The sequence below is a fragment of the Macroventuria anomochaeta genome (genome assembly GCF_010093625.1).
Source record: "Macroventuria anomochaeta strain CBS 525.71 unplaced genomic scaffold BU25scaffold_30, whole genome shotgun sequence".
Lineage (NCBI taxonomy): Eukaryota > Fungi > Ascomycota > Dothideomycetes > Pleosporales > Didymellaceae > Macroventuria > Macroventuria anomochaeta.
This window is the reverse complement of record NW_022985391.1, coordinates 466-27,808: the sequence shown is the minus strand read 5'-3', so window position 1 is coordinate 27,808 and position 27,343 is coordinate 466. Positions and strand designations below refer to the sequence as shown.

General features: G+C 52.4%; 12 protein-coding genes across 12 annotated transcripts; 7 read left to right on the top strand and 5 right to left on the bottom strand.

Annotated features, from left to right (window-relative positions):
* Nucleotides 1-309: 309 nt before the first annotated feature.
* Nucleotides 310-1,898, bottom strand: BU25DRAFT_413377 (uncharacterized protein). Its single transcript, XM_033707023.1, has 5 exons — nt 1,488-1,898; nt 1,330-1,434; nt 1,054-1,278; nt 864-1,006; nt 310-816 (listed from the first exon to the last, which is right to left on the bottom strand). The coding sequence occupies exons 1-5, from the start codon at nt 1,662-1,664 to the stop codon at nt 441-443; spliced, it is 1,026 nt and encodes a 341-aa protein (XP_033558660.1). The 5' UTR covers nt 1,665-1,898; the 3' UTR covers nt 310-440.
* A 1,254-nt stretch (nt 1,899-3,152) lies between these two features.
* On the top strand, nt 3,153-4,749 carry BU25DRAFT_413374 (DUF572-domain-containing protein). The gene has a single exon (XM_033707022.1). The coding sequence runs from the start codon at nt 3,413-3,415 to the stop codon at nt 4,445-4,447; it is 1,035 nt and encodes a 344-aa protein (XP_033558659.1). The 5' UTR covers nt 3,153-3,412; the 3' UTR covers nt 4,448-4,749.
* Nucleotides 4,578-8,846, bottom strand: BU25DRAFT_347844 (uncharacterized protein; the record flags this gene model as incomplete). Its single annotated transcript, XM_033703173.1, has 8 exons — nt 4,578-4,838; nt 4,893-4,959; nt 5,008-5,150; nt 5,215-5,591; nt 5,861-5,917; nt 5,966-6,656; nt 6,707-7,947; nt 7,994-8,846. The coding sequence occupies 8 exons, from the start codon at nt 8,844-8,846 to the stop codon at nt 4,578-4,580; spliced, it is 3,690 nt and encodes a 1,229-aa protein (XP_033558658.1).
* A 968-nt stretch (nt 8,847-9,814) lies between these two features.
* On the top strand, nt 9,815-11,477 carry BU25DRAFT_476062 (alpha/beta-hydrolase; the record flags this gene model as incomplete). The annotated part of the gene is made up of 7 exons (XM_033710943.1): nt 9,815-9,874; nt 9,926-10,088; nt 10,146-10,210; nt 10,266-10,477; nt 10,580-11,269; nt 11,358-11,415; nt 11,463-11,477. The coding sequence occupies 7 exons, from the start codon at nt 9,815-9,817 to the stop codon at nt 11,475-11,477; spliced, it is 1,263 nt and encodes a 420-aa protein (XP_033558657.1).
* A 1,870-nt stretch (nt 11,478-13,347) lies between these two features.
* Nucleotides 13,348-14,695, bottom strand: BU25DRAFT_373750 (cytosolic Fe-S cluster assembling factor NBP35; the record flags this gene model as incomplete). The annotated part of the gene is made up of 4 exons (XM_033704047.1): nt 13,348-14,220; nt 14,274-14,393; nt 14,448-14,586; nt 14,639-14,695. 4 exons carry the CDS (start codon nt 14,693-14,695, stop codon nt 13,643-13,645), a joined length of 894 nt encoding a protein of 297 aa, XP_033558656.1. The 3' UTR covers nt 13,348-13,642.
* A 148-nt stretch (nt 14,696-14,843) lies between these two features.
* BU25DRAFT_441879 (TRAUB-domain-containing protein) lies at nt 14,844-16,425 on the top strand (the record flags this gene model as incomplete). Its single annotated transcript, XM_033709260.1, has 2 exons — nt 14,844-14,901; nt 14,954-16,425. The coding sequence occupies exons 1-2, from the start codon at nt 14,880-14,882 to the stop codon at nt 16,423-16,425; spliced, it is 1,494 nt and encodes a 497-aa protein (XP_033558655.1). The 5' UTR covers nt 14,844-14,879.
* A 215-nt stretch (nt 16,426-16,640) lies between these two features.
* Nucleotides 16,641-17,722, top strand: BU25DRAFT_373745 (uncharacterized protein). Its single transcript, XM_033704046.1, has 2 exons — nt 16,641-17,261; nt 17,317-17,722. Exons 1-2 carry the CDS (start codon nt 16,746-16,748, stop codon nt 17,560-17,562), a joined length of 762 nt encoding a protein of 253 aa, XP_033558654.1. The 5' UTR covers nt 16,641-16,745; the 3' UTR covers nt 17,563-17,722.
* A 371-nt stretch (nt 17,723-18,093) lies between these two features.
* BU25DRAFT_152867 (carbohydrate esterase family 2 protein) lies at nt 18,094-19,306 on the top strand (the record flags this gene model as incomplete). Its single annotated transcript, XM_033700647.1, has 1 exon — nt 18,094-19,306. Exon 1 carries the CDS (start codon nt 18,225-18,227, stop codon nt 19,302-19,304), a length of 1,080 nt encoding a protein of 359 aa, XP_033558653.1. The 5' UTR covers nt 18,094-18,224.
* Nucleotides 19,307-19,314: 8 nt separating this feature from the next.
* Nucleotides 19,315-20,579, bottom strand: BU25DRAFT_152862 (1-aminocyclopropane-1-carboxylate deaminase). The gene has a single exon (XM_033700646.1). The coding sequence runs from the start codon at nt 20,475-20,477 to the stop codon at nt 19,362-19,364; it is 1,116 nt and encodes a 371-aa protein (XP_033558652.1). The 5' UTR covers nt 20,478-20,579; the 3' UTR covers nt 19,315-19,361.
* BU25DRAFT_152859 (uncharacterized protein) lies at nt 20,558-21,682 on the bottom strand. The gene has a single exon (XM_033700645.1). The coding sequence runs from the start codon at nt 21,643-21,645 to the stop codon at nt 20,638-20,640; it is 1,008 nt and encodes a 335-aa protein (XP_033558651.1). The 5' UTR covers nt 21,646-21,682; the 3' UTR covers nt 20,558-20,637.
* A 353-nt stretch (nt 21,683-22,035) lies between these two features.
* Nucleotides 22,036-23,442, top strand: BU25DRAFT_413371 (GroES-like protein). The gene has a single exon (XM_033707021.1). It carries the CDS (start codon nt 22,119-22,121, stop codon nt 23,313-23,315), a length of 1,197 nt encoding a protein of 398 aa, XP_033558650.1. The 5' UTR covers nt 22,036-22,118; the 3' UTR covers nt 23,316-23,442.
* Nucleotides 23,443-23,759: 317 nt separating this feature from the next.
* BU25DRAFT_441874 (carbohydrate-binding module family 32 protein) lies at nt 23,760-27,242 on the top strand. Its single transcript, XM_033709259.1, has 3 exons — nt 23,760-25,029; nt 25,069-25,176; nt 25,210-27,242. Exons 1-3 carry the CDS (start codon nt 24,174-24,176, stop codon nt 27,207-27,209), a joined length of 2,964 nt encoding a protein of 987 aa, XP_033558649.1. The 5' UTR covers nt 23,760-24,173; the 3' UTR covers nt 27,210-27,242.
* Nucleotides 27,243-27,343: the final 101 nt, after the last annotated feature.

Below are 27,343 nucleotides of genomic sequence, written 5' to 3'. Positions count from 1 at the left end.
AATGTGGGTAGTACCGTATGTTTGAAGGGTGGCTTACGCCCTCGTAACCGAGGAACGGCTGTGCCTCAGTGGTGCAGCGCGGTATTGTTTGAATGGGAGACAGGCCGTCCCATCCCGCCGTCCCATCCCACCCGTCTGGACCACCTGCCGAATAATCTAAGGCGCATGTCACACCATGCAGGATCGTACAGGGGTGAGCGCCACAGGAGCGACCTCCGACTGTACCGAACCGTAGGAAATTGATGCTGTCGACCAAGAACGTCGTTCAATCTTGGCACGTGCGTTGAGTGTGATAGTCTTAGTGTGATTGCATGTTGTGCACAATTAAAAGTTCATATGATTGGATACATGCTCGGGGGATGGGGTTCAACGTACAACCCCTGCTTACGAATTGTGTCTCCGGCGGAAGAAGTGACCGTGTTGGCGTAACTGACTGAAAGCTATGAGCTTTGCGTACGACCAGCTGGTTCCACTGAAACAGCCCAACTTTTGGACACGTTGATAGACTTGTCTGGCGCAGATCGCCTCGCCTGCGATGAGCGCGAGACATCCATAAGCTGATACTCTCGCCCACTGTAACCCTTGGAAGCGTAATCTCCTCGTCGACGACCGTCGTCAATTCGGATCAGCCCGGACTCGAATCCCTCCATGAATATCTTGGTGTATGGTAGACATGTTGTGACGATCGCGAGGCACTGTACTATCTGGTTGCAAAGAATTGACCGCCAGAAACCGAGCGTCAAGTCGTTGTTCGTTGCTGGATTGTTCTTCTCTTGGTGGAAGTAGGCTAGCTGGATCGCAGTTGCTATCAAAACCCTACACGGTTGTTAGATCCTCGCACTTCACGATGAGTTCAGACATACAAGAATCGGCAGGCGAACAAGCTCATGATGGAGGCTTTCCTTTGTCGTGTGACGCGGAGCTGCGCCGTAATTCCCAGCTCTAGTGCAATTATCGCAACTTCTGTAACAATGTTGAAAATCGATATTGCGTTCCACCAGGTGAACTGTTTACATTTAAATTTTGATGCATAGCATTCGCAATGCGACTTACCCGGTCAAGGCATCGATCAAGGGACCTGTCCCATGTACGAGGCACTCGACATTCGAAGACTGCAACGAGGACTGCGCACAATAACCAAAGGCATGCAAGCGCCCCGACACCGTAATTGATCTTACGATGCAGTTTTGAGGGTGTCAGATTGTGCACGAATGCCACGATAGCTAGCTTCGAAAACCCGAGTGATATGAACAGCAAGATCGTTGCTGCATATTCAGCCTGTCATAGTTGTCAGTTTTCTGTGGTGTTCATCAAATATTATCAAAGTACCTTGAGGGTCAACTGAACATCATTACTGCTCAAGGTCACGGATGGCTTCCCAAAACCATATCCACATTGTAACAATGCAGCAATCGACTGTGCGATGCAAAACACCTGTGGAAATCGTCAGTAATAGTACTCAAAGCATCGCCTGAGCTTGAACTGACCAAAGACACAAGAAGAAATCCTGACTCCGCCCTTAACGCCCGGAAAACGTAAAGTTTGATACCAGCATGAGTGATGAAAGCTAGGAAACTCGTCACAAGGCAAAACCAAACGATGACCTGTACGATTGGCGTTCGATTGGACTCAGACAGAATGACTTGATCCAGTTGTGTCGACATGTTCGCCGCAAGAGTGTTGAACGCAGGAATTGATCAGCAACTACGGCGAGATGGGCACTGTGTGTTGCTTGAGTATGACGACGCTTTGGTCGCGCGTGCAGGGCGTGCATGTTGGACACCGGGCCGTTTGAAAGCCACATCCCGTAGTAACAGCAAGATGAGATTGTGCCGAGATATCAGTGCAACCACACTCGACAAGCAGGATTACGGCTGACACCAGGTCTGGCAAATATCCCAGGCAATGCTCGATGAGTTCCTTGCCTCAGGACTTCGTCCTTCCTCCCTCGATGGTCGCCGAGGTCATGTTGCCGCGGGCCTCCGTCCTAGTGACGGACGGTTTGGGACGCTGCTACTGCACGTTGCTGACAGCCAATACCTTTGTCACCTGCAGGGAATCTCCGCGATACCGAGTGTCGTGTAGCGATGGTGCTTGACGAGTAAAATTAGCGACTAAGTCGTAAACGTTTCTTGTTGGGTCCAAGACGGCGCGGCTCGTTCTCCTGAACCGCGTTCTTGTCAACCAATGGGGTCGCTACGGGATGAAGAATGAGACGGGGTATCTGCCTCATATGCATGCGCGGGTGAAAAAGCAAAGCCGTGTCTGAAGGAGCTGTTCTACCACAGTCGGCAAGCAAGCCCATTGGCACGAACAACTTACACGAAAGCCGCTATATCGCCAAGGACAAGGCGACCTCCCCGTGCGGGCCGGGATCTTTGAATGCTTTACCTACGAGCATCAGCCGCAGCAGCAATATCTGTGGGTGACATGCCTGGTTGTCAGGTTGTCTATTGGTGGTTAATCAGCCAAGCTTTGACCCATGGTTTTTTCGGTTTCGGACTGCTGCCACGCCTGCAGCTCTCAAACACTGATCGCGGTCCAGGATAACGCGACACGGCTTGTCGGCTTTCTAAAGTCGCATTGCCACTGCTGCTGGGAAATGGCATGACCTGACGGTGGCTCGCTCACACGAGCTCGTTTCGAACATGCTTGAAGACATTCATCTCGGTTGTGGTGCGGGATAGACGACACCTTTCTGGTAGGTAGCTGCCGTGTTGACAGCGAAAAGCTTGAAATTGGTGCTGATTGGTAGCCGAGGGAAAAGCAAAGAATTGGTCTCTGAGTGCAACGACGAGTGTTGAAAGCTGGAATAAACTTCTCGGTGTTCGAAACCAAGCAATAAGATGCGCACCTACCTGTCGTAACATTACCGTAAGTCGTCGACCGCGGTCAAGTAGTAAGAAATGCGAGTTAGGACGAGAGGTTTTGAAGAGACCACCTAGTCGAGGCTCGACTGTGCTCGCTTGTGTAACCTGACTTCAATAAGCGTGCCTCAAGTCTTTTTGGTGTCAATCAAACTCTGCCGAATACAACAGGATCTTTGCGAAGGGTGGCGAGAGTGATGAAGCTTTGTGTAGTTGGGCCCTGAGGCGGACGAAAACAATGATGACGTAACACGTGAGGAAGTTGCGAACTTCCTCAGGGTCCAGACACCTCCGACCGAACTCCGCATCCTTCACGCTTCGCAGTGGTGAACTTCCACCTCAACCCCACTTGTGCCCACAAATTACTGGCGTGACGCGGAAGTCCTTCTCTTGAAGGGTAATCTCCGCCGCATGAGCGCAGCAAGTACGACACTCTCATTGCTCGCATAAGCCTCTCCCCAGCTTGGAGCTTATATGACCCATCACTCCTTCGAAATCGATAGCCGCGCACCGCGCACCCCACCACTACCATGCAAGGCTTCAACATGGGACGGTACTATCCGCCTGACGCCTCCAATCCCCCAACTTTCAACAAATTGCACCCACTCGGCGCACGCGCGTCCAAAATCTCCCAAGGCATCCTAACCGTGCGCTTCGAGCTGCCCTTCGCCGTATGGTGCCAGCACTGCAAGCCCGAAGCCATAGTGGGCCAGGGCGTGCGCTTCAATGCCGCGAAGAAGAAAGTTGGGAATTATTATAGCACGCCGATATGGAGCTTCAAAATGAAGCATACCGCGTGTGGTGGGGAGTGGGAGGTCAGGACGGATCCGAAGACGACGCAGTATGTGTGTGTTGAGGGTTGTCGGAAGAGGGATTATGGGCCGGAGGACAACAGTGAACAGGATGGGGAATTGAAATTCTTGAGTGAGGCAGAGAAGGCCAAGAGAAGAGACGATGCGTTTGCTGGGCTAGAGGGCAAGCTGGAAGATAAGGCGAGGAGGAAGGAAGACAAGGAGAGGGTGGAGGAATTATATGATAAGGCGGAGGTTTGGAGGGATCCGTACGATGTCAATGCGCGGTTGAGGAAGGGGATGAGGGAGAAGAGGAGAGTATGGAAAAAGGAGGAGAAGCATAAGGAGGCGATGCAGGATAAATTCAGTCTCGGGCTAGACATTGCAGACGAGACGGATGCAGATCGGCAGAGGGCAGGGCTGATAGAGTTCGGTGGTGATGAGGATCGAGCGGAGAGATGGAAGCCGCTCTTCGCGGCAACGGACACAGAAGCCGGAGATGAGCCGAGCGCAAGACCGAAGACGAAGAAGCTAAAGGCTGAGATGGCTGCGGAGAAGAGTCGCAAGAATCTGCAGCAGAAGCTTGTGGGCAACACGCGCGCCGCTGTCGACCCTTTCGTCTTGCAAGAGACCGCAGCTAAGACGAGACCCAACCTCGGCATTTTGAAGAGGAAGAGAGATGTGGACGCTGTCGTAGAACCACAAGTCCTGTTGCAACCCGGCACGACCAAAGCCAATGTGCCGCCCACTCAGACCCTTGCAGTACTGGTGGGATACGACTCCGACTGAGGCGCTGGCGATCAAAGCCTCCATCGACCTTACGTCTCATTGCTGCATGAATGGCGTTTGTCTTAGCGATTGCATTATGATACCCCATTGATGATTCTATTCTCAATCCATAACCTACTTCATCGACGGCTCAGACCTTTTGCTTCGCCATCCACTCCTCCGCCTCCTCCTTGAACTCTGGCCTCCACCTCGTCATCGGCGGTCTCTCGTTCACAATATCGCCCACACCCCAGAGCATGCGCTTCTTGTCTATCTCTTCGCTTACGTCGTTGTCAGGGCAGATGATGTAAAACTTGTTCTTCTCCATCTTCTTAACCATGAAGTCCGCAACTTGATCGGGTGACCACGCGCCCTCGGGTTTCTTTGCTTCCTGTCCAGGGTGGTTTCCAGACTGCAATTGCTTAGCTACTGACACGGAGATTGAAAAAGAGTACTTGGAGCTTACTAGACCTGTGAACGTCCACCCCGGCACCAAAAGATGCACATTAGTTGTCGTATCCTTCAAATCGAAGCTCAAATGCTCGGCCAGGACCTTAACAGCCGCTTTCGACGCATTATACGCCGCGTTGCCGGGGGGATTCGTAATGCCCTGTTTGCTGCCTGTGATGACGATTGCGCTAGGCGTGTTGGAAGAGCGGGCTTGGAAGGAGGGGACGTATGTGTTTAGACCATTGATCACGCCGTAGAGGTTTGTGCTGAGGATCTACGTTTCGTATTAGCACAAACTCCTGCCCTTATGAATATAGGGGGATGGGGGTTAACCGCACCTGATCAAAATACTGACTTTCGCCCCAAGCACCCTTGACCATGCGTCCGGCGTTCAGCATCAGGAAGTCGACGTCTCCCACTTTCTCTTTCAGGCTCTTCCAGGCGCTGAGGTCCCCGACGTCGGATTTGATGCAATCGAGATCGCCCTTGAGGTTCTTCTTTGCAAGATCAAGGGTTTCTTGGTTGTAGTCGACGACTGTGACTTTCATGGAAGCCTTGAGGCATAGCTCAGCAACTGCGTAGCCAATTCCCGACGCACCGCCTGTGATTAGGGCGCGGGAGTTTGCGCGGAAGACGGACATTGTGTGCGATTGATTGGATGTGTTGTGAGGTCGATTTGTATTGTGAGGTGGATGTGCGCAATGCGACCAAATGTCTTAGCTCTTTTAGTGTCGTGTATGAAGTTTGGAGCTGTCTATGATATACGTACATGAGTAAGGTGGGGCTGGTGACGTCTCGCAAGCATTCCAAATTGTAACTCCGCGATCTCCATTATCTCCGATTCTAATCAACCCATCTCTAGTTTACAATGTACAAAGGCTATATTACTCTAAGAAAGTTACCGAAGGAAAAGGGTATCAAAAGTACAACATTGATCTCTTCAAGGCTTCTTGTCAGCGCCGGTGAGAGTGCTCAAATCCTCACACGCTGTCTCGAATCTCTCAACTTCGGGTCTCTCGAGTACAGGCGCTTCCACTTGCCCTGCAGCTGGTGTCTGTGGCACCCACTGACCGCTGAACAGTCCGGCACCAGGTGCATCGGTGGAGAAGTACTGCCCGTTCCTAGGAAGGATAGGGTCTGCTTCTATATGTGGTGTAGGCAACGCGTCGCCAAGCTGCTTTGACTCATGCACTGCTGCCGGTGTCATGATGTTTGCGTCGCCGAGTTGCTTCGACTCTTCCACTGCTGGTGGTGTCATGATGTTCATACTCTGTAGTGTGACAGTGCTTGCGTTTGCGCGGTGGCCCTGTCCATCGACCTTCAGACTGAATGGGTAGGCAATGCCGCCCTTGACCGGACGGGTACTCGTCCCATCTGTCTCCGGAACAATGGTTGGTGGGGAGGTGGGCTCGTCAGAGACGATGATGCCTGGCGTTTGAGCAGGTTCACTCATTTGAGCAGGAAGTCCCGAATGTGAGCGTTCGAGCGCGATGACCGTGGCTTCGGCAAGACCGGAAGAAGGAGGTGCGACCCTTGAGAACTCTTTCGACAATTTCTGAAGGTCATCTTCCGACGTGTTTATTTGACCACGGTCGGTGACCTTTGAGTGCCTGGATTGCGAACGCGTGCGTGAGGGCTTGATCGGAGCCAAACCGGCAGCTCGGCTCCGTTCAGTACCATCTGTTGTTCCGTCTAAAGAAGCTGATGCTTGCTCGGGCTGTGTGACTACTGCCTTCGAAGGCGGTGGTGGTGTTTGATCTGCTTTCTGTTCGCGATCGATCTGCACAAAGTTAGCATGTGTGCGATTCGGTAATACGTTAAGTAACGTACGGTCGCTTCATCGTGCTTGCTGCCCCACAAGCTCCAAAGCGCCATGCCCCAACTCTTCTTCTTCGCCTTCTCTGCCTTCATGCCTTTGATCCTTCTGCCAGCCAAGGCCGTTGGTGGTGGAGTCTCGCCTTCGAACCTCTCAAAGCCCGCCTGCATCTCCATCATACGCTGTCGCTGGATCTTGATCTTCTGCTTTGCGAACTTGCCGTTCCATTGCTGCGATGCTTTCATCCACTTGTTAACAGGGCCTGGTTTGGGAACACCAACTTCAGAGACCGGGAGATTCAAGGCGATTAATTCCTCCTTGGGTGCAAGAGGATAGATGTACCCATGTCGGTCGATGCGTTGTCGTATCATGTGATGCTCGAACGGAGGCAGAGAGTCACCCGCTTTGCCCACCCTAGCCTCGTGTTGGCCTTTGTCGATAATTTCATCGTTGCCCATGTGAGATTTAGTTGCTGTCTTGGACTTCTTATCCTTCTTTGACTGCTTCGCATTGTCAGAAGAGGTGTCAGAGTCGGTGCTAACGAAAGAGATATCGTCGTCATCGAGGATATCGATGGATGTCTTCTGCGCTCTGGCCAATGCCCAAGCACCGAACTGGGCAATGCTGCGATACATGTGCTTTGCAGGTCGCGTGAAGCTGAGTGTTGGTGCGACGTGGCAAAGGTCATCCCACACCTGAAGCTGCACGTTCGTTGGCTTGTACCTTGATGCCCAAGTTTCAATCTCTTCCGCAGTCTGGCTGTTTGATGGAGGTGGCAGATAGGCTTCAGGGTGCGCAGCTTTGTGAGCTAGGTAAATTTGCTCATCGCGCAGCAACTCGCCGCCGCCAGTTTGAATAAGTAGAGGTGGCAATCCACCCAGCGACGGCTGCAGAGCTGGAGAGACCAAGGGATGGGTCAAGAGGTGGTTTGCTGTGTACAGCTGGATCTGATCCTTGATCTCGATCCGTACTTTGTCCAATTGCACGGATAAGATGCCCTTCGGACCAACACCATACTTACCATCTGGCGAGATCCACGTGTCCGATGCTTGAGCCGGATTGAGGATGGCATTCATGTCAGGTTTCTCCTTGTTGACTGAGTAACCACGCACGCGCTCGGCCTTTGCCTCCTTCTCTACCGCACGGTCTTCCTTGGCCTTGCCGGAGAGCGCCACTCGAGGAAACGACTTCGCCTTTTGATAGGCGCTGGATGTAGAGTTCTCGAGTTGCATAAGGTCGTCGGCGTTTGGAGGTGCTACCACAGTCAGCAAGTTGTTAGTAATCGTAACAAGTTTGCTTACGCCAACTTATACTCGGCTTATGCAGGAAGCCATGTGCTGGGATGTAGTCCATTTTACCGTCCCCGCTCAGGCTTGGGAAACTGTGTGTCAGGTCCACCCAAGGACTAATCAAAATGGCACCCGCAGGCAAAGGCACACCCTGGTCTCGCAGAATCACAAGCATGCTGAGCACCATACCACCACCTGCCGAATCACCAGCCAAGACAATGGTGTTGGGATCATGTCCTTCTTCGAGCAGGTACAAGTACGTTGCCAGACAGTCCATCAGGCCACATGGAAACGGAAACTGAGGCGCAAGCCTATATCGTGGGGCCAACACACGAGCCTGAAGTTTTCGCGCGTGTCTTTGCATCTGGTAGCGATGCTCGTCTACGCTGCCGAAAAAGTAGGCACCGCCATGGACATAGAGCATGATGCGTTGCCCCTTTGGCATGCTGGACTTCTCACGCGCATCGCGGTCCTTCTTCATCTCAATCCACTCAGCCTCCAACTTTGTCCCTTCGCGTCTCCACTGCCACCATGTTTGCCCGCCTACAGCCTCAATTCCCTTAGGGCCTAGCTGCGCGTTGATGTATTGAGCGGAGCGCTGCATCTGCCCCTGCGGTATCTCAACCTTGTAGTCGTGCACCCAGTGCGGTACAGGCACCCATTGCGACGTGAAGGCCTGCAACTCGTCGACTGGGTGCAGCGATGCATAGTGCAAGAAGCGCCGGATGAGCTCGAGTCCTTCGTGGTACGAAATGTGCGCGGTCGGCTTCTGGCGTAAAGGACTCCGGTTCAGGTAGTGGAGGATATACGTCTCGATTACGGTCGGTGTGACGGCAGCGCCCACGGAAAGAGTGTTGACTGGCATCGTGAGGCTCGTTGCTTGGAACAATTAGGGGTTCGATTGCGGAGGTAACGGGATTAACTGCACGCGACGATATGGAGACGCGTGCAGCAAGTGGGGGAAGATGAAGGGGTGTGGTTGCTGCTTTGCGCACAGATATTAGAAGAGACTTAGAAGAGACAAAGGGAAAGAAGGGAAAAGGAACGCAAAGAGTGGTCAGAATGCAACGAAGAACGTGTCATTACTTCCCCAGACTGCAGATCTTGATCGACGCAGGGGCCCGCCGGAAACTCCAGCGCGGTTGGGCCCACTTTTCTTCGTCATCGACATCCAAAGTCGATTCAGGGTCCAGTCCACTTTTCATCAACACCACATAATATGTATGGACAGTGTAATGAGCTACAAAAGATTGATCTGCCATAAATCACCTTGAATGCCATATGGTGATGGTGGTACAACGGAGAAATGGCCCCTAGGCCAGGCTGAACTTCTCGGGGTACACAAAGCTGCCCGCGTTGCACTAAACTACTTAAGTCGAGTACAAAGGCCGTGTAAGGTGAGCACGTTGCGCCTTCAATGTGTTGAAGACATTCATATGAACCATGGGACGTTATGATACACAAATTGCTCGCTAGCCCGTAGTCGACGCCGCAAACATACAAAGGTGCGCTGCGTTCGACAAATTTAGCTGAGCTCTGGAGTCATGCAACTCACTATGTTACTGGCCATCTTTCTTGCGGCACTCAGTGCAACAGCTATTGCTGTCCAGCAATCAGTGCAGGTCGATCTCGGCTACGAGATATATGAAGGCATCGCAAATGCTATAACAGGCGTCAACATCTTTAAGGGGTTGGTTGCGCTGAGGTAGCACGTATATTGTACTGAAACTTCCAGAACCCGCTTCGCCGCTCCACCCACAGAATGTTACTGGCCTGCTTGTTCTGGTGTGGATCCACGGCGGTGGATAAGGCGTCGGCGATGGCCGAGAAGACATGAGCAAGCTAATCAATACTAACGACAATGAGTTCATCGGTGTGAGTATACAGTATCGCGTAAGTGATTCCAGTGGAAGGCTAGCAATGCACTGCTGAGCTTTGATGTAGCTTGGTGCTTTTGGTTTCCTCGCTGGGGACGAGGTTTTCCGCCACGGCGTAGTCAATGCGGGCCTTCTTGACCAACAATTCGCTCTTCAATGGATACAGCGGCGCATTTATTGCTTTGGTGGAGATCCAAGGAGAGTCACGATATGGGGCGTATCGGCCGGAGGTGTGTCGGGACATACATCCGGGGTGGGGACTCTGGCGGCTTGCTAACAATCTGCAGGCAGCTCTGTCATGTTGCATAACATCGCTTATGGAGGTACTCTGGGCACTTCGCTTTTCAGTAACGTTAGTCGCCAAAATGGCTGGGCCTGCTGTGTCGGTGCAAGCTGACGACCGACAGTCTACCTCGTCCTCGCCATATCTACCACAGCAGTATAGCTACACAGACTGGGTCCCATCACAATCTTACTATGCCTTTACCGCGCGTGCTGGATGCTTCACTCCCTGGGGGGTATGGCAACAGTTCTCGAACCATCTTTCAGTGTCTTGTTTCGAAAGATACAACAGATTTGCAGGAAGCTTCAGCAGTGGTCTCCAAGTCAGGAAGATACGGTACCTGGGCCTTCTTGCCAGTCACGGATGGTTTCTACATCCAGTCGCGACCTAGCGCAGCCTTTCTTTCGGGCAAGCTTAATGGTCATACCATCTGACAAGCAACGCCGCCGAGGAAGGTTTCAGCTTTGTGCCTCAGAACATCCGCACAGAAGCTGACCTTCACGCCTGGATCTTTCTCGTCTTCCCGCTATTCGCGAGTGAGGACGTTGCGAAGCTACTCTATCACTATCCATCTTCAAGTCCCATCTTCCCGAATCTCGCAACATCGGGTACCCGCTGTCCTACAGCTCTCGACACTAGTGCTACAGCATCCGGCCTTCAGCAAACAGCAAATCTCATCTACAGCGAGTCGACATTCATATGCCCGAGCTATTGGCTAGCAAAAGCGTACAGCTCATATCGTGCTGGCGGCTATAAGTTTCAGACGTCAACACCTATTGCGTTGCACGGCCTCGATGATCTAGCGGTGTTCGGTAACAGAGAGCTGCTTTCTCAAGGTCGTGACTACCTCCATGCTGTGCAGAGAATTTGGGGCAACTCCATCAGAACTGGTAATCCCTCGAGTCGTTCGGCGATCACAAAGGGTGAGAGCTCATCGAACTTAAAGGCGAGTTATCGACTGGAGAACTGGCCTGTGTATTCTTTCCCCGAGTCAAAGATGATGAATCTGAATCACACTGGCGGGCTTGTTGTTCCCGTCAACAAGACACTAAACGCGGTACCCAATCAGGTCAACGCTACATGGTCTGTGGAGCCAGGCTTGAAGAATGATTTCAGTGTCGTCGATGCGTATGCTTGGGAAGGTGGAAGAAGATCTCGATGCGAGTTTTGCGAAGTATTGCAGCAAAGGTGCCGATGTAAATCTGGATATCCATAGTGCCGTTAGTCTGACTTCCTTCACGCTGATCCTTAACCTGCGATTTGGTGAACGCCGTGTATGTATGTTACTTGTCTGTTTGTTATACTGCCTTCACCTACATAGGTAGCCATCCGATAACCACTCGGGGCCCTTTGCCATGTTCGGCGTTCGGAATCGAAGGGCTCACGAGTTACGCCAAGTTCATCTTTTTTTTGCGGCGGGGAAGAATTTTCACTTCCATTCGGCTTCCATTCGATGCCTTGAGAACAAACACCGACCCTGTGTCTCTGGGTCTGGGTGTTCGAGAGAGTGAGATATCGCATCTCCCAGAGTGACAAAGTGGCGGACGCCTTCGGACCATAAGCAGCGTTAGGGCCATACATACAGCCTTGATAAAGTTAGACACCACAACGAGAGTGGCAATCTGAAAACTAAACTGCAGTCTGCAGCGTTCTTGCACTTCTTTTACCAAGCAATACCTTATAGGTGCCTCTCACGGTTGCCACTCTGATCGATTGCTAGGAACCTCGTGCTCATTGTCGACGTTGCATGTCACGACCGAATGTGACGGACTTCGCCTCGCATTGGATGGGTAGAATCGGATTTGCTTATGAATGGTATTGCGGTGCCTGACGTGATGTTCCGCTTTTCTGGTAGGACATCACGAGGTCTTCCAATCCTTAGTCCACGTGAAGCTATTATTGGGATGAAATTCCGGCTACCAAATATCGAGGTCCCGCCAAATTACCGGGCCATCCTGAACGATGTAAACATTGCCTGCATCTGACATGTACTGTTCATCGTATTTCTCAAAGCATCTCTTTGCGTCAAGTCTCTGCTACGTGACTTTGGTCCCGTTGCTGTTTACGAACTTCTCTCCAGCGATGGCAAGGTTCCCTTGGGCGTTAATGGTAGCAACGACAGTATTCGTTTTGTTGGTAATCATATGATAGAATCGATCCGTGTCGTATGTGTCACCGTGGAGCCAGTCCTCGACGACTGGGTTGACGAAGTACTCGTTGGCTTGCAGGTTGGTGAATACGACCGAGTTGAAGAACAGATGTAGTGGCATAGAGGTGAGAAACAAGACCGCCCATGGAGCTTCTCGAGGACCCTCGATGTGTCAAAGGTTACGCAGAGTTGGTACTCCAATGTGGAGCCAGATTCGTTTCCCGTGTGCGCGTACAAGCTCCTCCCGGTTCGGCGCGCTGAGGACCTGCATGCAATAGTTGCTTGCCGAGGGAAAAAGCGTACTAAGAACATTTACCAGAATATGGATCTAGACGTTCAGTTTCCTTGCTCTGGCACAGCTACTTTCGGGAAAGAGTCCCAACGGAGCTTTCGGCTTTCTGGTACGGGCCAGTCCAGACGTATATAGTTACAGCAACATTGAAGATGCATACCAGTGTAGCGCCGACAAGCGATACCATCGCTCCGACGCGCCAGCCCGAAAGGAATGGAAGATATATCGAAGCCTGGAGTGTTGCACTAACGAGTTCCGAAGGAGCGTGATGGCCACCGTCTTGTGGCGCATTTGACTCGATGGACGAAGATTTTTGGGGATGGAGTGTGACCTTTTGTTCAATACTGTCAATGTTATCGTCGGGGTGTTGATATTGGTCCAAAGTGCTGATTGTATGTCAGTGTGTATCTGATGGAAGTGGGTGTTTATTGTGTAGTATTCGGTCCACTATATGGCGATCGGTGGGAAACCTTCACCTAGTCCTCTGACAGTATCGAAACGAACAATGTTCGTCAGTCCTTCTCCACCTCTCAGACCGAAGGAGCTCAATATCATCAGCACTTTCGCCCAGATCACCCCCATCGCGAACCTTGCGATAACCCGTGCGTGCTCGTTATACCACCATGTGACAGTTCATTTGTATTCGAGGAGATGAAGGAGAAGGTTGATTAAGAGTGTAATAGTTGTTGACAAGGCTGAGACGTGACCTCGTGCCGCATGGCTTTAGCGCCTCTAGTGATTATAATTAGGCCCCCAAATATGGATCTTGAGCAACAGCCACGGGACCAGGCTAAGCCAATACTCGATGGTGGGTTGTGAGATGCACGCCGAGAACTGAAGATTGGTGAGACAGGTTGGTGGCTGGAAAGGAATCGAGGGGTCCAAGCCGGGAAGTAGCCGCAGTCCTGAAGCAACCGCTGTAGACTAACTTTAGCAGTACGTGCAATTGAGTTTGGGAGCCTTGCTTTCCTGCAATGCTTGTCGCGAAGGTGTTTGCTGTCTGTCATATTTTGTTCTGTATCCACGGGTCGACAAGGCCCCTCCAGTTGTAACCGTTCGATCACCTAGTCAAGCCAATCGCAGTCTCTACCTCACACGCGATCTCCAGGAAAGCCGCTGCTCTGTCACCGTCTGGCTCAGCGACAACAGTCGGCTTGCCACGATCGGCATCATCGCTAATGCTAGCATGTAACGGTATCTCGCCCAGCATCTTCAGATTGTACTTGGAGCACATGTTCCTGATCTTGCCCATGTTGCCAAAAACCTCATGTACCGAGCCGCACCCAGGACACTTGAATCCAGCCATGTTGCAAACCAGACCAAGTAGGTTTACGTTAACCTTGTTGAACAGCTCTACACCTTTCACGGCGTCCTTGAGCGACAAGTCTTGTGGAGTCGACACAATCAATGCGCCGTCAAGGTTGAGCTGCTGTGTGATGGTGAGCTGGACATCGCCAGTGCCTGGAGGCATATCCAAGACCAGTACGTCCAGTCCGCCCCATTCTACTTCGTGAAGCAGTTGTTGTAATGCTTTCATGACCATGAGCCCACGCCATGCTACTGGCGAGGACTCAGGAATTAGGTAACCCATTGACATGGACTTGAGGCCATAGTTCGATAGTGGAATCAGCTGATTGTCTGGCGCGTTGTCAATGTGTGAGGCCAAAAGACTCGATCGTGTGAAGACTGACTTGCTGACAAGCGCGGCTCGCCGGAGAGGTTCAGAAGTGTGGGTATCGAAGGGCCAAAAATGTCGGTGTCGAGGATGCCGGCTCTGTAGCCACGGCGCGCGAAACTCAGGGCGAGGTTGACTGCTGATGTGTGAGTGGTGACACCTACTTTACAAGTACGGAAGCCTCACGAACCAGCGATGGTACTCTTGCCAACCCCACCTTTGGCTGACGATACTGCAATTACTTTCTTCACGTCTTTTATGCTTCGTCTTTGCGGCAGCCCTCGTTGCATGCGTGGTAGCTGCGGAGGTGCGCCGGAGCGCGGAAGGCCCTTGAGTAAGGTAAGCAAACAAACCAATCTTCAACTCTTAAAGTCAGCGTACCAGGGGGTTCTCATGCTGCAGACAGCGCAGCGTAGAGAATAATCTTGGCTTCAACATTGCGAGTTGTCGACATAGTTGCGGCGTCCTCGGAGGTGATGCGCCTCGTTCAGCCTAAGCCCGAAGAAGCTACCCCAGGGCCCCACATAAACTTTTCAAAAGTTCGATAGGCGCATGAAGACTGCTGCCGCAAGCTACTTTGCTCCTGCACGCCGGCGGTCGCAAAATCTGCATATCGCGCAGGATGGGAAAATCAAGACTGAGAGGTCAGTCGCCAAGTCCTACATAGCAATCTTGTCAGGCTAACGATATACACAGACTTCGATCCCGAGTCACTACTCGATCCTGCACCTAGCTCCAGCGAAGACGAGCGCTCAGACGCCGAATCCTCAGATGTCGAAGAGGACGTAAATGCGGGTCGCGAGCACTATGTCGATGTTGGCAAGAGCAAACTGCGCAAGCAGGAGACCAAGCCACTGGGAAAGCAATACGCAGGCAAGGGTGTCAGCCGTCAGGACGTCGAGAACAGCGACAGTGATGACCCGTTTGCAAGAGGCTTCGACGAGGAGGACAGTGAGGTAGATAGCGAGGATGAAAGTGAGGCTGATGGTGAAGAGGCGGACTTCTCGGAGGGTCTGAACGCTTTGATCGACGGAGAGGGCGGTTCAGACGACGACGATGACGAGGAAATGGACAGCGAAGACGTCGACATGGATGGCGAGGAGGATGGGGAGGAGGACGACAGCGAAGACGACACTGCGCAAGACGACTCAGAGGACGATGACGAGTCTGGCGACGACACCAAGCCAGGAGCAGCTGCCGTGCGTGACCTCATGAAGGACGCCAAATCCTTGACCTCCACACTCGCTGCCGGCGCGCAGTCAGACGTTGCAAAGGGCGAGGCTGTCAAGACGCAGCGCAAGACTTTCGATACACTGCTCAACACGCGCATTCGGTTACAGAAGGCGCTCATCTCGACGAATTCCATGGCTGCCGAACAACACAAGGAAGCAACTGCGCCAGATGCATCTGTCTCGGCCGCCGAGGCCGCTGCGCTCACCCTGCTGAACAATCTCACCGATCTCCGCATCTCGCTCGAGGAGTCGCGAACAGGCGAGAAGCGCAAGCGCACCACTTTCGATGCCAACACCTCTTCGACCGACATCTGGTCGTCGATACGCAGCACGGAGAAGTCAGCACTACCGCACAGGAAGGCTGTTCTTGAGCGCTGGTCGAACAAGACAAAGGCAACGACCGTCACGAACAATAAGGCGCGTCTCAACGCTTCGGCGCAACAGACGCTCACCGACGTACTCGACTCCCAGCTCACGTCGTCGCACTTGATTACTCGCACTCAAACTCCACGTTCCTGCGCTCCGCTTCAGTCTGCTCACAAAGCTGCGCAACCTGATGCAGCCATCTACGACGATGCAGACTTCTACGGACTACTTCTCAAGGAGCTGCTAGAACAAAGATCCGCCGATGTGAATGCCAATGGCACATCTGAATTCGTTGTACAGGCACCATGGCAGGTAGCGAGAGAGGCAAAGACAAAGAAGGTGGTCGACACAAAAGCAAGCAAGGGCAGACGGTTACGGTACACGGTGCAGGAAAAGCTACAAAACTTCATGGCACCTGAGGAGCGAGGAGAGTGGGGCGAAAGGCAACGAGACGAGCTTTTTGGAAGCTTGTTCGGCAAGCGATTGAGGCTTGGGGAAGAGGATGTTGAAAGCGAGGTTGAAAGTGAGGGCGATGCTGAGGAGGCAGGGCTTATGTTGTTCAGGGGCTAGAAGCTCATTACTTGCCAATTCTAGAATCCATCAGTGGCAATCTCGACAACGGACTTGGTGATGCTCGTGGCAATCTCGACAACGACTTGGTGATGCTCGTGGCAGTTTCGGCGTCTGCTTTCACACACCGACACGCTTCGGCTTGCTTTATCCCTCCCTCCCGAAGCAGCCCAGCCTCGCTCTTCGCTCTAAATTCCGACAGGCCCAAGCTCCGCAACCAGGGTCCACAGAAACTCTTCAACACCAAGAGCTCGTCGCGAACACGCGATAACGTCTTCCCTCCCTCCTCACCTCCTCACTTTACGTCAATTGCTGCCAAAATGAACACAATATCCCCTCCTCCCGAGTTTAAGCGCATATCCGGCTCCAAACGCCTTTTCGGCGTCGTCCTCGGCCTCGCCGGCGCAGCAGGCGCAAACGCACTCCTCGGCTACTCCGTCTTCAGCTTCTACACGCGCAACACTACTTTTGTTCCGTACGATACCTCATCGCCCGACCTGCTCACCCCCACCGCTACAAAACACAACCCGCTGAAGAACACCCCGGTCTGCATTGATCATGCGATCAAGACACTCCCGCTGCAGAAGTTCAGGGAGAGGTATGGCTTGAAGGAGGGAGAACGGGTGCCTGTCGAGCGCTTGAGTACGGACTTTTGTAGGGGAATCTGGAGTGGAATTGGGTTCAGGGTGCAGAGGAGGTATTTGGAGAGGAAGTACCGCGCGCTGCCTGGGAGAGAGGATCATCTGTGGGATGTGAAGCAGCTTGAGAAGAGTGAATATCCTGTTGGAGAGAAGATTGTGGATCACTTCGAGGTTGTGGAGCACGATGCGAACAAGGTACGGGGAGAACAGAAGTTTTGTGCAGGGGAGCGGTTTTGCTGACTCGATGTAGGTCATTGTACGCTGTGGTGACTCGCCGCTGAACCAGGACCACCGTGCTTCTGATGGCCTCTTCTCGATGGAGGTCAGCACTGACGAGAAGGCGGATACTGCGACTTTCCATCTCAAGAGTGTTTTTGTCAACACAACGCCTGAGGGCAAGGACCTGGAGCCGCTGCCGTGGAAGTTTCAGCTGGCGCATAGGTGGTACACAAAGCTGTGGATGGAGGGCGCGACAAGGAAGATGTTGATTCAGTAAGAGCATTGGTAGATCGACACACCGAAGACCGCTTCGTTCGAGTCCTACGCCGAGCCGTTATGTACGATATACCACACTGTCCACTCTTACTTGTCGAGGAATAGGCGTATCGCTAACGCTATGTTAACCTGGGCAGAAAATTTCACACGGCAGTTAGTCCCTCCTCTACTTCTCACAAGATTTATGCAGCTACAACACTCCTTCCATGTGTCCGGCGACGCGTTGTTCTAATACGCCGCGGAGAGGTATGTTCTTGGCCACATTGAGGTGCAACGGAGCGAGCGCTCCGTACCTGACATACGTGATGCAAGTCGTTACTCAGACTATATAGATCATCCTCTCCTTTATATCGAGAGCAATCTAACACAGCCAATCAGAGGTACGCATGGAGCCACTAGCGCCATTGTCATATATTAACCGACTCTCCACGACTGTGGAGCCGGCATGAACTTCACTAGGATCTTCAATTTCTCCATAGTGCTCAACTCATGGTTTGCTTCAAGAATGAGGGAGCCGCCATCGCGGTGACTACCTCACGGCCTGTCGATACCGAGACAGCAAGCTCGACCTCTACTCGTTTTGAGGCACGAAGACCGTCAGTGTACACAGCGAGCTGGACAACGCATGTCCATCACTCCTCAGCTTGAAGCTCCTCTTTCAAGATGTTCGTTCCACTTCTGTTCTTCGCCGGTCTGGTCACTGCCATTCCTGCGCCAGCTCCTGCTGCTGCTGGATACCGCTTCCTCGGTCGTGTCGATCCAACTACCAAGGAGCTCACTTGGCCAGGTACTGGCGTATCGTTCACGTTCAAGGGAACTTCTGCCACCATCAATCTTGCCAACGTAGTCGGCGACAATAGCTTTGACCTAATTGTCGATGGCAAAGTACCCAAAGAAATCGCCAAGGTCGTCAACACCACCATCTCCACGCCCAAGCTCGCAAAAGGCACCCATTCCGTCGTCCTTCGTAGACGTTCCGAGACAGCCCTCGGAACAGTCTCCGTCAACACCGTCACCACCGATGGCACCTTCGTCGCCGAAAAGCCTTTGACCCGCCAGATCGAAATTATTGGCGACTCTATCACCGTCGGCTACGGCCTTGACGGCACGAACCCCTGCACTAACAACGCCGCCGTGACCGACAACCCCAAAACCTATGGCGTGCTCGCAGCTAACGCACTCAATGCAGACTACAACGTTATCGCCTGGAGCGGCAAAGGCCTCGTCCGCAACATCGCCACAGGAACTACAGACATCAGCCCTCTGATCCCAGAACTATACACCCGCTACGGCGCCAACGATGCCAGCGGCAGTTACCCCTTTCCCTCCTCTTGGAAGCCCAGCGCCGTAGTCATCAACCTAGGTACCAACGACTGGTCCTACCTCGGTTTCAACGCAACCGGCCAGTCCTACGTCGCGCGCGAAGTCCTCAGCCCAGCAACCTTCACAGCCGGGCTCGTCAAGTTTGTCAAGCAAATCCAGACGCATTATCCCACGGTGCAGTTCTTCCTACTCAACAGCCCCATGCTAAGTGACTCTTATCCGACGGCGGCGGATGCGCAAAAAACGAATCAGACTAAGGCGGTGAAGGATGCGGTCAAGCAGTTGGGTGCCAAGGCGCATTTTGTGGATTGGCCGACGCAAGGGAGTGAGGTTGGGTGTGATTATCATCCCAATGCGGCGACGCACGCAGCAGAGGGGAAGGTGTTGACTGCTGCTATTAAGGCTGCGTTGGGTTGGTGAAGCATTGGGATTAGTTCGAATGAGTCATGTGCATTGTAGTGTACTAGTCTGAATTTTTCAGTAGAATGATGGATACGCTGACAATGCTGGAGTGCCTCCTGTGTGGACGAATAAGACGTTCTTCGCTTCGCCGAATGCTCCTTCTCTTGCCAGGCCAAGGAGTCCAGCGACGGCTTTGCCTGTGTACACGGGGTCGGTTAGGATGCCCTCCGTGTTCGCCAGTAGCTTGATTGCGTCTTTCGTCTTTTCGTTGAGGTGACTGTATGCTCCACCATTGAAACGACCTTCAAGCTCGAAATCATCTTCCGTGATAGAGTCCTTTTGCAAGCCGACCAGCTCAGCCGTATTCTCCGCCGAAGTCTTGACAACCCTTGACGTTTCTATTAGATCACAACTCGTAGCTTGAATTCCGATCAGCCGCCGCCGTACTGTTACTTCTGAAAGCAACTTGAATCCAGTCACCATCCCGCCTAACGTACTTCCGCTTGCCGTTGACACAACGATAGCATCGAACTCAACTCCCAACTCTTTCTCCTGCTCAACCAGCTCATATGCCCACCTTGCGAATCCCAGACCACCCAATGAATGCAGGCTTGCCCCTGAAGGAATGAAGTACGGCGTTCCACCTTCGGCCCTAATCTTCTCCATCTCTCTCCTCGCAGCAACTTCATATGCCAACCCATCACCACCTTCCGCATTTGCCTTCTTCCTGTCCTCCGGTGTAGACGGCTTCCACTCCGCCCCCAGCACACCGTTGATCTGCACATTCCCCGCGCTCTCATACGCCCCACGATCTTGCGCAGACGGATTCCCAATCTTCGGGTCCGGCGTGAGAACAGTCTTCATCCTAAATCTATTTCCCGCTGCAGCCACCTGGCGCTGACTGTTGCTCTGCACGCCGCCTACGGTGACGAGGTGCGTTGCTTTCTTGGCGATTGCGTCGGCTAGCACGTACTCGAGTTTGCGCACTTTGTTGCCGCCGTAGGCGAGCGCACTGTTGGTGTCTTCGTGCTTGATCCATAGATTTGGGATGGACCGTGGGGCGTTTGATTCAGACTTGAGGTGGGCGGTGAGGTTCTTGAGGGGCTCGATGGTGGTTGCGTGTGGGTACATCAGGGCTGCTCGTGGGATATCGGCGAATGGCCGCGGGAGGCGGACTGTGAATGTTGCCATGATGGTTGTGTCTTCTTTGGACCGAATTCTGTTCGTGGTGTTGACCGAGTGTTGGTAGAAAGTGAAGTACGATTCGAGATGTCGCGTTCAAGGTCGTCAGATGACGTCATAGTCAGCACTGACGGAGAAAGACTGCATGTGTTGTTGCACCTCTCGTGCATCAGGGTGTGAGCAGACCCAATTCCCGATATGGTTTGAACGGGTTCAGCCATACGCGCTGATGTTTAAGCTGCGGATAGCCGGCAAAAGACTCAAACTCACCATGGTCTTCGCCATTGGAGACCAGAACATCAACTTCGATATCCAAGTACTCAAGGTCGGCTGAATGCTTGTCCAGTGTTTTCTTGAGATCCTGTAGATCCGAAGGGATCGAAAGTCGCAGCAACGCTAGGTTGAAGCTGACGTAGCTGAAGCGTCGCAGAACCTTGCATGGTGCCATCGTCCAAGCTACGGTTTTCCAGTTCAGACGACAGGACCGAAAGCTCAAATCATCGACATTGGAAAATGGTTGAGGAGGGATACCAAGGCCGACCGGGCGAACTTCGGGTTCGACGAGGTTGCATAGCTGGAGACGCCGTAGGGAGGGCAGATGCATCAGGATGATGACATCATCGAATTGCATACATGCCATTGTGACACTTGCAGACTTGAGGTGGTGAAAACCGTGTGGAACCTTCATCCGAATAGGGTCGAGCCATCGCCTTGTACTTCTGACATCGTCGCCGTACCATTTGTCGATGATCTCTATCTCTTCAAGGTTCGGCGTATGCAGGAGCACAGTCGTGAAGAATGCATCCGTGAGCTCGCCATTTTCTTGAGCGGTCTCCATAGATTCCGCACATCTAGCCGCAAAGGTCGAAACCGGGTACTCGAAAGCACGGAGAGTGTGTTGAAGGTCGTTCGAGTCGAACACAGAGATCCGGTGTTTTGCGAGCGTGCTGTAGTCCCACCGCAACGACTTGACGCGGCTTGCTAATTCTGGGCGTCGGATAAGTGTCGTTAGATAGTGGCTGGGTATGCTTCCATAGCTGGTCTGATATTGTGCGTATAGAACTGGAGTGGCGATCCGATTGAGACGACGATTCATACGGCAAAGACCCACCAGACCTTGCTGTTGCTCGACATGTGAAACGATTTGTGAAAGCAATTCCTCTGGTAGAGCGTCCATCGAGTGCAGCTACAGTGTCGGTGATGATGTGTGGACGAATAGTGATGGAAGGCAATGGTGCACGAGCTCTCATTTGGGGAAGGCGCGCGTTGTGGCGATTTTGCTAGGGCCGCGTCGATTCACAAATGTCAACACCACAACATCTTGAAATATCGAGCTTAGCTCATCGAACGCCCATTCGCACATCTAAGTTTGAATGGAGCGCTTTCGGGGGTCGCTAGGAGCGCTTTCGGGGTCGCTAATAAGAATGATGGGGTATGGATGCCCATCTGCAAACGACATGTATTCCGTGTTTGTGTAAAGGGCGTGCTTGGGTAAGCTGCTTTGTAATGTACCATTCGATCTATGTACAAATAGGCAAAGGAGGTTTTGATCTTAAGGTGCGCATTGCGACGATTTTGACACCTTACCTTGGATTCAGCGACCCATTCGGCTCATTGCTTGTAGTGAAGATCATACTCCGGAAGACCATCATGAGGGCGCTTGTACTCGATGCCGAGGGCAGAACTGCTGATGTTCAGGACATTCGACTGCCAGTCCCAGCTTCACACGAGATTTTTGTGCGCGTCGAGGCGATCTCACTCAATCCAATTGATTCGCTGTACGTCGCGCATCCGCTTGCAAGCTCAGGACGGACAATTGGTAGCGACTTTTCGGGAACGGTCGCCGCTGTCGGTTCGCAAGTACCGTCGACCGAGATCGTCTATGGAGATCGTGTAGCCGGGTTTCTCCAGGGCGCTTGCAGCGTCAATGATCGGCCGGGCGCCTTTGCAGAGTATCTGGTCGTTCCTTGGGATCTGGTTTGGAGGGTTCCAGACAGCTTAACCATCGAGGAAGCTGCAGGTGTGAGCCTGGTAGCTTTGACAGCAGCTCAGGGTGTTTGGTATCGACTTGGTCCCGACGCCCCGTTTGCATATGTCACAAATTCTGTGAAGCAAGAACACCCACATGACAGACTAGATGCACAGCCGGATACGATTAACTTCCTTGTATATGGAGCTTCTACTTCGGTTGGCTTATACACGGCTCAGTTGGCAAGACTCAGTGCAAGGCCGAGTGGACGTGCGATCAAACTGTTTGGGGTGGCAAGCAAGGCCCGGTGGAGCCTGTTGAAGGCAGAGCCATACAACTACGATTACCTTGTGGATTATCGCGATTCAGATTGGCACGAGCAGATTTGGGCGCTGTCAGCCGGAGAGGGGATGCACTATGTCTACGACGCCATTTCAGAAGGCGACACAGTACGTCGTAACTCATCCACTTTGGCACCAAACGGTCGCATGGCCATCGTCAGATCTCGAGAAGGTGGTGCATGGATAGCCAGCAACATGTCAATCGAACCGATATACGGAGCGGTGTGGGAGGGGCTCGGAGAAGAAGTCCAGTATCAGGGTTTCACGGTCCAGAAGTCACCAGCTGCTCGAAATTTTGCTGTGCAATTCTACCGATGGTTGAGCACAGCCGTAGGCTCAGAGTTGAAGCCTGTCTCGATTAGACTTATGCCAGGTGGATTGAATAGGGTGGTGGACGATGGTCTCGAGTTACTTGGGGCTGGCATTATGGAAGAGAGACGATTGACTCGTGAGGAAGTGTGGATGAGACCTGTCAGTGCCGAGAAGTTGGTTTACAGAATTCAGGATTCACTGAATGTTTCCGAATCGACCGCATAGGAATCTCAATCTACACTCCGTATCCATAGTAGACTACTGGGCAGTTTAGGTGCCTGGACTCGCCGCTTTGTTTAGGATTTCGACTTGCATGTCGATCGTCTGGAACGAGTACCGAATGTGGCTTTGGTCAGTTTCAAAACACTTCCGACTCAGCTCAATTTCTGTGCGTCACCTCTATTTGCTTACTAAGCGACTTGCATGCCCTCGATGTTTGTGGCCGTGCGCACGACTGTGTGGTCAGTAACTTGACTGGGATCCGGTTTAATGTTTAACCACCACGAAATTTCTCGCGATGCTCCATCACAACTCTACATTGTAAGATAGTGGTGAGTCGATGTTCGGGGTACCGCGTGGAAGTGCAAGATCGCGAAAGGGGCTACTTACGTGACGTCATTCTGATTGGCTAGTAGAAATTGCTGCTTTTGTGGCGCTTGCGGTTGTGCACCCCTTCGCTTCCACCTTGCGCGTTCTGTGGATATCACGACTTCCGATTGCCACTTCAAATACATTTTGCGCCTAGGTGAATGAACATTCTGAGGACAAGCGATGTGGCTTACGCACTAAACCTGCCGCCACCGGACTGAAGATCGTGAGAGTGGAGCCATGGAGCCTCGGACAGATAAGCGGCTCTGAAAGCGACCGGATCAGCCAGCCCGCCGACCTAGCGGCTGAGCGGTGTAGAAAGAGAGGTAAGGGTAGCGACGGTTGCTCGTCGTGTGACAAGCAATGGGTCCCAGCGTGTGAAAGGATCGTCGTAGCACTGTGCCTTGCCCGCGCACAGGATAAGATAGCGCACCCGCACGCACTTTCACGAATTGCTTTGTTTATCAAATTCGACATTTCACTGGATATCATCACATGCTCGCGTCGTTAGGACGAGCCCTAATCGCTTTATTAGCAACAACACGCCATGTCTCGGGCTCAAGCAGCAGCGAGCAGGACCAATTCAAAGATGTACAGTGGGATGACGACAACTGGATGATTCGCACACATGCCTTAGATCCAGGCCACTACCAGTCCCGTTTGACCCTTGCCAATGGATATTTCGGTATCAATGTCGCCTCTGCGGGGCCATTTTTCGAAATCGACGAGCCCGTAGACGGTAACGTTATCAGCGGATGGCCCCTCTTTAGCAGGCGCCAGACGTTCTCGACGATTGCCGGCTTTTGGAACAGTCAGCCTCGGACTAATGGCACGAACTACCCCTGGTTGTATCAGTATGGTTGGGAAAGCTTTGTTGCTGGCATCCCACATTGGAGCGGGCTTCAGGTTGAAGCGAACGGAGAGTTGCTGAATGCATCGGTCAACCCAGAACACATCACAGACTTCGTTTCGAGTCTCGACGTCAAGGCCGGTATCGCGAGCTGGCGGTATAATTGGAAGCCTGGTGGCTCCGAAGATGGTGTCATTGATGTGGATTACCAGCTGTTTGTTCACAAGCTCTACGTCAATAAGGCAGCTGTCAGGCTGCGGCTTATGGCGACTCGCGATGTCAACGTCACAGTATATGATGTACTTGATGGTGATTGCGCCGTTCGATCAGACTTTGTCGACAAGAAGTACGAGGAAGATTCACCGACCATTTGGTCTGCTGTTCAGCCGGGCAACATCACCAATGTTACAGCCTATGTTTATTCGACACTCACTGGCAGCGACTGGGTGGACTTCAGCACTCGCGAGCAAGTCGATGAAGGCTTCTTCAGCGATGGTAATGGTTCGAGTATTGCACAATTTGTACAGGTCCAATTGACAGCCTGGCGGCCAACTGAGCTGAGTAAGTTCATTGGCGTTGCATCGACCGATGCCTTCCCGGATCCACAAGCTGTTGCGAAAGAAGCCTCCGAATCCGGCGCTGAAGAGGGTTACCATTCACTGTTGCGTTCTCACATTGAAGAGTGGGGGACGATACTTACCCTGGATTCAGTAGACGACTACTACCTGCAGAACGGTTCACTTCCTAAGGATCCCAATATCCAGGAACTTCACATCTTGGCCCGAACGAACCCATTCTATCTGTTGTCAAACATGATCGGTCCAAATGCCGTGACTGCAGCTGGCAACAATACGCAGCTCAACATTCACAGTGTTCCGGTCTGTGGATTAGGATCTGACTGTTACGGAGGCATGATCTTCTGGGACGCTGACGTATGGATCGCACCCGGTGTTCAAGTTTCTCACCCGCAACATGCGCAGAACATCATCAATTACAGGGTCGAGCATTTCGAACAGGCGAAAAGGAACGTTGAGACCGCGTACACGTCAAGCAAGAATCAGACTGGGAGGTTTACGCCTGGTGGTGCAGTCTACCCTTGGGCGAGTGGCCGATTCGGCAACTGCACAGGGACCGGAGCTTGCTTTGACTACGAGTACCATCTCAATGGTGATATCAGTCTAGCCTTCAACAATCACATGATCATCACCGGCGATCAAGAGTACTTCAAGGACACCCTACTACCCATCTCGAACGCCATTGCGCACTTCTTCGGACAAGTACTGGATTTCAACGAGACCTCAGGCGCATTTGAGCTATGGAACGCCACCGGTCCTGACGAGTATGCCAATCAAGTCAACAATGCTGGCTATACGACTGCACTCATTCAACGACAGTTTCTCGAGACGAATGAGTTCAATAGCCGGTTTGGACTGAGCCCCAATGCCAGCTGGGCGGACAAGGCCGCCAAGATGCGCCTTCCCATCAATGAAAATGCGGGCATCATTGTTGAATACGCAGGAATGAACGGTTCAGTCCAAGTCAAACAGGCAGATGTTGTCTTGGTAGACGATCTATTGCATTACCCCAACCCGTACAGTCTGTCCAACCTCGATTACTACGCTGCTAAGCAATCACTCGACGGGCCAGCCATGACATATTCTTCGTTTGCAGTTGTTGCGAACGAAGTGTCTCCGTCTGGATGCTCCAGTTTCACATACAATCTGTACTCAGCATTACCATATGTACGAGCTCCTTGGTATCAGTACTCCGAACAGCTGATGGACAATGTTGAAGAGAACGGAGGTACACACCCCGCGTTTCCCTTCTTGACTGGTATGGGTGGAACGAACCGTGTCGCTATCTTTGGGTACTTGGGCTTGGGCTTGTATTACGACAAGTTGGACGTCGACCCTTCACTGCCTACGCAGATCGAGTATTTGAACTACCGCACGTTTTACTGGATGGGCCACGGGATCAACGCTACATCTAACACCACTCACACAACTCTCGCTCGCCTGCCTCGAGGACAGTACACACTTCCCACTGTGGACGCAACGTACTTCGTCAAGCCCATCCCAGTTACGATTGGCACCCGCAGCGGCCGCAACAGCACCATTCTAGAGCTCGGCGACGAACCCCTCGTGATTCGCAACCGTCCCATGGGTGAGACACTCACTGTTGCTGGCAACCTCTTGCAATGTGGCACCCTTCTTCCACCTCCTCAAGGCAACAAGCCGGGCCAGTTTCCTGTTGCAGCCATCGACGGCGCAGCAAGTACCAAGTGGCAACCTGAGTTCTCGAACGTCACCAGCTACCTTACCATTGACCTCGGTGACTCTTCTTTCTACCCGGTCAAAAAGATCGCAATGGACTGGGGCAACCAGCCGCCTAGACATTTCGAGGTGTACTTTACCAACTCATCATTGCCGCCATTCTCTATGCAGACAGAGAGCGATGAAATTAGGAACGTCACAACGGGCAAAGTACAGATAAGTGCGCCATGGGACCCTGTAACAGCGTATGAAATTAGAGCGTACGTTGGAAATCAGACGAACATTACCTTGAACAATTGTGTATGGAGTGGACGATTTGCACATCTAGGTGTGAAAGGTAACCAGTATAGCGAAAGCACGACAGAGGGAGGAACAGTGGCGGAATGGAACTTGATACGTGGGATTTGAAGTAGACAACGCAGATGGATGGATGGATGGATGTATGTATGGATGGATGGATGGATGGATGGATGGATGGATGGATTGATTGATTGATTGATTGATTGATTGATTGATTGATTGATTGATTGATTGATTGATTG